The sequence below is a fragment of the Trachymyrmex septentrionalis genome, unplaced genomic scaffold (genome assembly GCF_001594115.1).
Source record: "Trachymyrmex septentrionalis isolate Tsep2-gDNA-1 unplaced genomic scaffold, Tsep1.0 scaffold13, whole genome shotgun sequence".
NCBI lineage: Eukaryota > Metazoa > Arthropoda > Insecta > Hymenoptera > Formicidae > Trachymyrmex > Trachymyrmex septentrionalis.
The window spans coordinates 3935318-3946451 of record NW_017304438.1 but is presented as its reverse complement, the minus strand read 5'-3'; the positions used below and the strand labels follow the sequence as shown (position 1 = coordinate 3946451).

Genomic DNA, 11134 nt, shown 5'->3' with positions numbered 1-11134 from the left:
AGTGCATCTCATTATTTTTCTGACTGTGAGAGATAAATCGTCAGTTATACAATTTTTTGTGTATTTGTTGTGAAAGAAATGTATTTTTCGGAGTGATTTATATCTTCACTATTTTCCTCAAATTTCTATGGCAAAAATTATTTTTTGCAATAAAAAAATTGTTAAATCATCACATATATATGAAATATATATAGAAATATAAAGATTCTGAAAAATTTTCTTTTTAGTTTCGTGATAAGCGAAACTCTGCATTCTTTAATAAAACATTGTAGATCAGCGCATGCTGTATAACGGCAGATGCTAAAAAAGTTAATTACATTACACGATCGACAAAACTGCGGCAAATGCCGCCCGGTGGGACTGATCATTGACTTTCTTTACTGGCTATCCGGAGTACGCTGCAGGAAAGGCTACTCGAGGCCCTCCTCGATATTGTATGTCCTTCTTTGCGCACCTCGGCTCTACTCTCTCCAGAGTAAGAAGTTACCAAGAACCAATGCCCCGTCGAGGATATTGAGAAAGGTTGCTATCGGACGAGACTCTATTTCTCGGTCGTACATCTCTCTCCATCGAGCGGTGGAATTTCGCAAGAGACTCCTCTTTATTCCTCGGCTGTCTCAATGCGATCTCTCGAACCAATCGATTGATCGTTCTACTCGGACACGGTCTTCGACAAAGTTTGTCGTCGACGATGCTTGGCTATTTGCTAATGGACGTCCCTTGCTTCCGAGGGCCAGTCGTTCCACCTTCGGTTAAGTGTCCGATAATTTCTCCCACGCCTCTTTCTGGATCACAGTATTGACTATAGTGTGAACAGGGAACTCGAGTTAATTGACCGAAGGTCGGACCGATCCTCAGAAGTGCGTTTTAAAGTCTTCGTCGAGGTAATTATTTGAGAAACGAATTGAGGAAGCGTGTAGGAAAAAATATTTTCTTCTCTCCGCTTATAATATAGAGTGCGGTATAAATAGAAAATGGACTGATTTTCAGCGGAGGAAACTTTTATCTTAGCTTTCGTGACTTCCCAACGGGAGAACATTATTTATGGATCGCGTGACGTGTGCGTGAATTATGTCAGTCTCGTTAATTCTTCGGGATGAAGTAGCTTTTCACTCTTCGAGTGATCTTACTTCTCTATTTCGAAACGTATGCGCTTCGATTGATATTATTGGTGGTTCCATTTAATACGATTATCGTATGGATGAAATAGGAAAGTACAAATTCTGATTTCCCAACTAAAATCTGAATTCTGAGTTTCAGCTTCCCAAGCAAGGCGGATCCAAAAGGGTCCGCGGTTAGTGCCTCCCTCGGAAACCTTTTCGCCAAAGTTTCTGGACCTGTTGAATCGTTATTCCTCGTGGAGCCCGCTTATATTCAGACAAATAGCGCGAGACGAATTCTACCCGGATTAACATCCCCAGGGACTACATATTTCTCAATTTCTCAACAAATAAAATATTATTCTTATTTATAGTATACCAAATTTAGAACACAAAATATGTGCCACGATTGCGAAATTGGAAAACACTCCGCTAAATATTACTTCTAAATAAATATTATAATTACTCTAAATAAATAAAATATTCAGACGAAATACGCAAAACGTATATTGCGTTTCTGAATCCCTAAGGAGATTAAACCGCTCTCATTTCGCTGCGAAAGGACTAAAGCGTCCTCATTAATATTATGATATCTCAGAGCGAGAGCAATTTCAGATGCTTTCTCGTATATACGTTATTTCGTAACGCTTTGTGCCAAGTAGATTCATAGAAAATGTACTACGATCGTTCTAAATTCATATTTAAAAGATCTACCGATTAGTTAACGTCAACCGGGCTTTCCTCGATAATCTTCTCCAACAGCTGACCCGACTCGAAGTCTCTGCACCTGTCTGTGACGTACGTCGTTGGGCCTAAAGGCGAGCCGATCTCCTGCGGCAGACCTTTCTTGAGGACGTTAAGGTACCCCTAGCTTTGAACTATATCGCTAATGTACTCCTCGTGAAGTGCGAGGAGATGACGCGGAACATCGAGAGCGGTGTGAAGGGTTACGGTTACGCCGCGATTCAGACTGATCGCCGGATAAAAGACGCCGTAGAGATCGCGGAAGGCGATGCCGCCCTGCGGTTGGTCGTTGACGAAGAAGCGTAGCGTATGCGTGGTGTCCAGGTCGAGGAGAACGCCGACAGTCGAGCCTTGCTGAACGCCACCCTCCGTACGCTGTGCGTGACCACCGCCGTGCATGAACCACGATCGCTGGCGATCTATGTACATGCTCCAGCCTTTATCGTCCTTACCTGTGAACAAAACGAGTCTCAAGGTTACACGTGGGCTGCCTTCTAGAGAATAGTCTAAAGCCGGCGGCACACGATACTTATTTTCCTGCTGGACTGCCAGCTGGATTAGAATCTTCCCACCGTATTGTCTGCGATGCTGGCCTAGCACTGTCACTACTGCAGCTAATACGATAGCAAGATTCTAATCCAGCTAGCAATCCAGCAGGAAAACAAGCATCGTAGTCGCCGGCTTAACTGAATTTTACCTCGAATTGCATGCCACATAAACGACAGCACAATGATTAACGTGTTAAAAATAATTAGAGAAAGTGAAATTATTTGTAATGTTAAGAATATTTGAAACTTAATTAATTCTAATCGATAATTTGCTGAAAAATCACTTAACTAATATTTGAGTTCAGTGTACTTTAAATTACTGTAACGTTACTTAAAATTATTACGTAACTGAACGATTGTGTTTGTAAGTTGAAATCTGAGGAATAAAATTATGTAACTTAAAATTATGTAAGATTGTGAAAAACATTTGTTATAAATAATTTTTCACAAAAATAGTTAAAGAAAATATTCGAGTTCACTAGATACCGATTAGAGCTAATAATAGCAAAAATGATTTTTCAGATACTCGTATTAATGTATTTCTTTATTTGTTTAAAATAATTGGGACAAGCGAAACGAATAATTATTATTGAACTTCCGTCGCGGAGAATATTCCAAAACAATTGCAAGAAGAAAAAGATGACACATGACACATGACTGCAGACCCTATACATAAATTTCCGTTGTGTTTGCTAGGCGGCACGCAATCGATTTCCGAATTTCATCAGTTCTAAGAGCATTGACCCGGTTTCCACGTGTCCAAGGGTTAAAATACCCCCTTCTTCCAGTATGTTGCACAACCACGGTCGCGCACTTTGCGATCTCTCGGAATCTCTCGGCCGTCGTTTTCTCTCATCCGAGACAATGTATAGAGACAAAGGCAAAGAGACAGAGAAAAAGAGAAATAGAAAGACAGAGAGGCAAAGGGAGAAAGAAATATGGTGAAAACGGTACATACGTCTCTCGCCTCCGAATTTCCGAACAAACCAGGGATCTCCGGGGTGTACCGGGTGGCGCATGAATATTTCATCGAGGCCGAATAAACCGCACGATATTTTCCGTAGAGAAGGACAAGGAGGAGAGAGACCTAGTAGAGATGGAGAACTTACCCAGCATCTGATCACGCGACACGTCGGCCCGGGCGATTCCAAAGGCTGGATCGGTGTCACTGTGGTATCGATCTATGGTCAGCTCCCAATAGTGTACGCCTCGCGAGAAGCCGACGCTCGAGAGGACCACGCGGTGCTCATAGCCCTCGCAGGACGCGCTCATCGCGTCCTCGGATATGGACACCTCCTGCGGTATGCCGGCCGCGCCGGTGGCCCACGAAAACCACGCCACTGCGAGAGACCAGAGGATACGGTTTGCTGTACAGCTTCGATTAATATTCCGCGGACTCGGATCCGCAAGCACGCTTAACGAACTACACGTTCAGGCACGAACGTTGGGTTATCGAGTGCCGGGTTATTGGGAATTCGACGTCGCAGCCGCACTCGATGTTAATAACGACGTGACAGGATTGTGGAATCTTAATATGAGAAGGAGAATGGGGAGATCTGATTTTCTGTGCGGCTAAATAATTTAAGAATTTGATATGGAAAGTCGACGTGAGCCGACTGCGGAAGCTCAATGCAAAAAAGAAGGGATGTTTTATCTTTCACAGTGTGTTAAATAATTTAAGACTTTGATATGGAATGTCTTATATAGCGCGATTGTTGAATTGAAGTTTAATATTTAACTCCTGCTTGATTAATATTAAGTTATGATTCGAGAAAAATTAAAAAAAAAAATTTTTCTCTCTTTATTAATATTACATTTGGAAAAAATATGAAGAGATTTAAATTTAATATAAAATTTAGTCCTGTAAACAACAAAGATTTTTAATTCGATTATAGATTACAAATAATTTGATTTGTCGAATCGTCATATCTATTCGTCGTATTCTATATCTGTCATGTTAGTCGATTTACTGTTCAAGAATTAAAAACAAAATGTTTAATTCGCCACTAAATAATTAAGTATTTCCATTCACAAAAACGATTTTGTTGAAGTATTTACAGATTTAGATACAAATTTGAAAATAATTTGATTAGGCTATCAAAATAATTATATAGAATGCTTAAATATTGATGACGATACTGCAAACAAGTTTAACATTCTACACTAAAAATTTACTAAATCTTAATATATATTTTTTTTAATGATACTAAGTAAACGTTTATTTACAATAAATAAATATTTACTATTCAAACAAATATTTATTAAAAATTTAATATTTTTTCAATAATCAGTTTAAGAATCCTACTTAATTATTTTGATGGTCCGAACAAAATTTTTTTCAAATCTGTATCTAATTAATTTGTAGATACTTCAGCAAAACCGTTCTTTCCGTGTAGCCAGAATTAATGATAATGAAATGAAATTTTTGGGATATCTGTTTTCTCTCGGAACTCTCTCTCCCTCTATATATAACGCAAAAAAAGATAAAAATCTCCTCGGAGTCATTTGTAATTGTCGCCCGCATTATTCCGCAAACGCCACACGGATGGGCATTCTATCGCGGCTATTTCTGTGCATTTACCGTCCATCTCATCGATCACGCGATCGTGCCGCGGAAAAAAAATACGTGCGACTGGAAAATCGACGTCGCTTACGATCGTTCGTCTTCCACGCGACACCGACGCCGATTTTCCAGCCGAGGCCTCTGCGCGTTTCGCCCAGGAAACCGTAAAGAAAAAAAGGAAAAAGCTCTCACCCTCGGCGGTCTGAAGGCCGATCAGCTCCGAGTACTCGCCCTCACCGGCGCTGTTAAAGGCCCGCACCCTGGCGTTGTAGAGTGAGTTGAAGTGTAGCCCGTCTACCGTGCAAATGGTCTCGCGGCCACAGTACACCTCCTGCGAATCAGATTTCAAACAGGACACTCGTGAATTTGCGGGTTGCAATTATAGCCGGATAACCTGCCCTATTAAGAGAGAGAATAATTTTCGCGAAAATTAAGATTTATAGAAGGAAGAATATTAATTTTTTTAAATCTCTACTTATCAGGAAATGCAAGAAAATATTTATAGCATAAAATTCTATAATAATCCATTACTATATATACCTACCACAGTAATCAAATTCTTTCTACGCTAAAATAAATGCCTATGTCAAACACGCAGTATAAAAATAATAATAAGTATTATAATTTAAAAAATCTTTTTTAAATTTTTATTCCTATTTTAAATAAATTTCTAAAATTATATATTTAAAATAATAATTAGAAATTCTGTAAAAATAAAAACAATTAAATTAATGTATCTAGAAACATGGAAAAATCAAGAATGCCAACTTCCGTTGGGTAAACATGGAGTAATGACAAAAGTAAGTTGAAATATCTAACTTGGCTCGAAAACACTTGTTCACTATGATGAGCGAGTATTGACGTTGCTCGTCTGAGTGATGGATAAATGAGAATTGTGGATAAAGAGAGGAGTTTACCTGTTATGTCGACTTTCCTCAAAGAAACATCAAGATAGTATCGATTGGTTAACCAATAGATAAACAAGGACGAGATACACTATTAGATTTAACATTAAAATAAAAGTTTCTTGAAACTGATGAACAAAGTCAACAAGTCGGTTACAACTTTTCTTTTTAATGCCATTTTCGATACAATTTTATTATTCATTATGTATATGTCTCGATAAAAAAATCAATTTCCAACTAACATTAAATATAAAATAATATAATACAAAATATGTGAATAATATAATATTCATAATAATAGATATATGTTTACTAAAATATGTGAAGTTTGCTAGTATTTTCGTATATCTTGTCAGAATCGGGAATTAAAATTTTGCATATATCTTGCATTTTCTCTAAATAAAATCACACAGAAAATGCGGAATTACCTCCGGATTAGCATGAATCTTCTGACAAACCCGATCCTTTTCGTCAAAGGAGTCCTCACGATTCCTCCTGCGAGCTCAACGAGCGTCAGTGCGGAAACGGAAACCAGAAACCGGGAAACCCGAGGCATCGTGCCGCGCGAACGAGCTCGATTTAAATATTAAAAGGAGGAGGATGGACCGTGCTATCTCGATGGCCGCCAAGAGGATAGGCGATAGGTCGGACAAGGGATGGTAGAAAGGACGAAGACAGCGCCGACAACGAGGACGATTTATATTCGTGGTATCGCTCCGTTCGTTAACGAGCACCATATCGCAACGCAGCCGCGCCGGGTGCATTATTAACAAAGCATGAAAATTTAGACGCGCGATTTACAGGCCCAACCTGAAACACGTTTATGAACGAGAATTCATACGCGACATGGCGATACATATTCTCATCGATTTTACTGCGGATTTAGTATTTTATTCCTACATGAGTCATTTTAAGAGTGAAATCTTCATGAAAAACGAGAAGAATTAATACAATTTCGTAATAAAATTACTTTAATGATGCATCAAAATATATATAAACGCAAAAGGCTCGAATCAATCGTGAGATGAAATTAACATTTGTACACTGTTAAATTTATTCGATTCAAGCGTCTAATTATATTCAATTTGGACTATTTGTAATCTATAGATCACCACTGTTTCTACTGAATATACCATTAATTTAACTAAAACAATGAAATTATACAATTTATATATATAACTCAAGAAAATATATTAAATTTTGTCTCAAATTTAGTTTACTGAACTTTAAAACTATAACTACAGAAATAAATTGACTTACATTTTGACACATATCAAGATTAAAAATATCAAAATGTTATTTAATTCAAGAAATTGAGTTACTATTGTTTCTAACGATACATATATATATATATATATATATATACTATTAAGAAAAAATATTCTTTTTCTTTACACATTTAATTTCTATATTTTTTAACTTAAATGTATTTTATTCCGTGTTATATTTGCGTAGCATATTTCGTAAATATTTCAAAGAATTAAGTGAACAGTGATATTAAAAGAATTCCGTGTAAAAATGCTAAAACTTTATGATATCATTCTCTCTTTCACTTTGTGCGATTTTATTTCCCCTTGCACTGGCGGAAGACAATACCCCATGAAACTCTACGACCGCCGGAAAATTACCTCACATTAATATCGTGGATTATGTGGCAAACGACGGTTCGAACTGCCGTCATTTGATAAAAACTTCTAATGAACGGGACGATATCGCTGGGAGCAATTAATAATTGCCATCGCCCGAGAAGATCGCTCATTTCTCACGTGTAAGCCCGGAATCTTAGAGTTATAGACTTCAATTAACGCTCTCAATACCGCGAATCTTCATTTACCAGAAGAAGAATTCCACTTCACAAACTGTTTCTCAATTCATGTATGAAATACTAATTTAGGAAAAGAGAGAGAGATCCTTATAAACGCACAAAAAAAAATTTTTTTTTTATATTTAAGTAGATACAGATCTAAAAATAATTTTTTTTGTTGAACCATCAAAATATTTGTGTAGTAAACTCTTAAGCAAAGAAGTATTGACATTTTAGCAATCAACTTGAGCGCCCTGCATTAATTATTTTGATAACCCAACAAAAATATTTTCAGATCTACATCTAACTAAATATTTAGATGCTTCCGTAAAACCGTTCTTTCTGTGTACAACTTCTTCATCGGACAATTAGAGATATTATCACCCACTTAGGACGCCACAAACAGATTAATGTAACGCATTAAACTGCCTTTATTCAGCACGCTAATCTCCAAATTTTTCAAACTCGCACCACGAATTCGTTCCACGAGGCTACCTTTTTAATCCCGACTTTTATGTCTCGCGGCTCACGTGCGCTATTTAGGCTGAATTATTAGCTGTAATCGTTACCGCGTTTCAGGGTGCTCGCTGCCACCCGCGTTTACGATCAATAAAACGCAAGAGACGATGTTTCGAATCCGGTCGAGTAGAGAGACCAACCCGAGAATAAATGTGACGAACGAGCTCGCCGATTCGGAAACACACTCCGAATGGATACAGCCGGCCCTTTTATGAAGGGCAGTATTCGCACGCGAGTGATTCGTTTCGATTCTTGGTACAATGTGCTGAACGTACAACCCATAACTAGAATCTGTATGAAAAAAAACTTTACGGACGATCGGTATCAATATTCATCTCGCGGTGCGCAGAGACAAATTCTCAACAAAGAGGGTTTTTATGATCCTGACGTTTTTTCTGATCCCCTTTGCGCTTCGATGTCACGCCGATAGCTGGTATTATCCTTCAGTAAATTGAAAGGCGGGTTTTGTACGTCCCCGTGCAGTTTTATTAAACGCTCGTATCCGGAAATTGATCCGCATATAAGATTCATCTCGATGTCACTACGTGCAGTATGTATTATTACGGGACGGAAATTGTAGCAATGAAATTTGAAACAAAGCTGAACGACAAAATTGTATTCATTACTCCTGCGTGTATGTCATAATCCAGAAATGATGGCAGACAAATATTTATAATACAATAATATCACAAAGTTTTACACAAATTTTACTCAAATTGGTTAACAGAATAATAACTGTTGAATCAGGAAGATCAAAAGAATATTTTCAGTCTCTAAAGGATCCTGGCAACCAATTTCGCATATACGTACAAATATGCAATCTAATTAAAGATTTTTAAAAATAGCCTAAAAAAAGCTACTGTAGAATTCTAACGAGTGTATTTCACAGGCGAACTTACATCTCTTTTCCCTTGGGTTACAGTGTCACGTTTAGTTCAACATACACAACGAATCTTTTAGAGTTTCCTGCCACGTTCGTTCAACTCCTCTTTTTTTTTTACTTTACTATTTTTACGTTAAGAGTAACTTTCTTTTGCTCGAGCGTGAGGAAACCTCGTCTTAACTTTTCGGGAGCGCGAAACGGACGAACAGGTTTTCAGCCCAATAAAATTAGTATCACTACATTTTTAATAACATTTTGTACTAAATTGTGTGTTAACTTTTATATAAGAATGAGTGGGAAAGTGCGAACACTTTAATAGAGAAGTTTAATTCAAAGCCAATAATTATTTATTAATTATACAAGTCTTCATTCAAAACAGCTATCTGGCTTTAAATTATAATAATTAACATTCATGTATTATTAATGTAAACTATAATTTTAAACAAAAACAAATCTCCGTTTGAAATTATCTGCCACACGCAGGTATCGAGTGCGTTTTGGTTCTTTGTTTAATAATAATTTATATTCAATATAAATATTGATTATATTGTAGTTTAGAGCGAAATAATTGTTGAAAGACTTCTATAATTAATAAATAATTGTCAGCTTTATTTAACTTTTCCCTTAGTGTGTTATTCGCAGTAGCTACATTTTTTTCCTTACAAAAACAGTGGAAACATGTAATGGTATTTATCTTAAACATCATGTGCCTTTTATGTCACGTGTTATATTATGGCACTGATTGTATATCAGATTATCGCTAGTGTAAGAAATGAGAGAATGCCACTACTCTAATATACTACATACAATAGTATTGTTCGAGTTTAATATCGTTCCCGTGTTCCCAATTCTTCCACTCCTCTAACGCGATCAGCAAATATTCTTTTCAAATCAATGAAGAGAAAAATAAACCTATTTTCGGTTAAAGCAGATCTTAGTGCTTAAATATTTCAGAGTAAAATAGACATATCCAATTTTTTGAAATATTGCCATTTCTCTGGAAATATGTATAAAATATAAATTCACATCGAAATATTCAAGCACTAACATCTCTTTTGACCGATAATAGGATATTTCTTACTTAATTGGATTTATTCTCATCCGTCTAATTTGAAATTATAATATTGTAATTATTGCAATTTCTCTTTTTAATTCGAATCCCTTTAAAAATAGAAAAAAATAAATTCTTATCCGTTTAGATAATCTGTTTTTCTATTCAGCTTTTAAAAGAAATCGTGTTAGAAAGAGAAAAGTTGTTAGATACTCGGAAAAAATATTTACTATTGTAAGAAAATCTATGTTGCTTTCGAGATTTCTATGGGAGAAATAACAGACGTCAAATATTATTTAATACCAGCGACAGTCTTTCTTTCTCGGTGTCATCTCGTCCGCCAGATCAATTCGAAGGACAATTCTACGAAAGACATCGTGAGAACGCCGAAGTGTCCCATTGTTGGACAAAGTCGTATCGCTGTCGTCGTGAGATGATACGGTCGAAGAAGAGCGCGGCAAAGAAACACCGGAAACGGACGTCGCGTCGACAAAGAAACGAGAGCGACGGTGGATCCCGACGAGTGAAGTGCCATCGAAGAATTCGTGGGTGATCTCAAGAAAGCCTCGAGATCGGAGCCTAGCGTTCAATAGCCATCTCTCTCGACATACGGGGAGTACAATTTTTTCAGGATATATGAGAGTGTTTACTCACCCTAAACTCCCCGCCGCAGCCATCGTCCAACTCCAAGAGGTACCCCTCAATGGCGGGGCCTCTCTGTCCAGCGCAGCCCATAATTCCGTGGCCAGGAGGTGGCTGCCAGGCAACGGTGACGCTGTTGTTCTCGGCGCTACACTCCTCGGGGATCAGTAAAGGAGCTCCGGGTGCTGGAAATGCGTACATTGAAACGGTTTAACAGCGCTTGGCGTTATTGCAATCGCCAGCGTTGCGTGGAAACGCGGCAGTAAAGTAATGAGCTAGATTTAATGTCTTTCAGGTGTGCGTGACTTTAAGCCCAAGGGTGTTTGAAGTCAATTCCAACAACGATAATCGCAGTAACGTTCGCGATAATTCGAG

General features: G+C 37.6%; 1 protein-coding gene across 2 annotated transcripts in view; it reads right to left on the bottom strand.

Moving 5' to 3' along the window:
* Positions 1 to 254: 254 nt before the first annotated feature.
* The window catches only part of LOC108756829 (E3 ubiquitin-protein ligase TRIM9), a 115024-nt gene continuing 104144 nt past the window's right edge, over positions 255 to 11134 (bottom strand). For both annotated transcript variants that reach the window (XM_018500913.1, XM_018500914.1), the window contains 4 exons: positions 10772 to 10944; positions 5148 to 5286; positions 3502 to 3732; positions 255 to 2296 (listed from right to left, as the gene is read on the bottom strand). In XM_018500913.1, coding sequence (XP_018356415.1) covers positions 1968 to 2296; positions 3502 to 3732; positions 5148 to 5286; positions 10772 to 10944 — 872 coding nt within the window. In that variant the 3' untranslated portion in view covers positions 255 to 1967. The remainder of the gene's footprint in view (positions 2297 to 3501; positions 3733 to 5147; positions 5287 to 10771; positions 10945 to 11134) is intronic.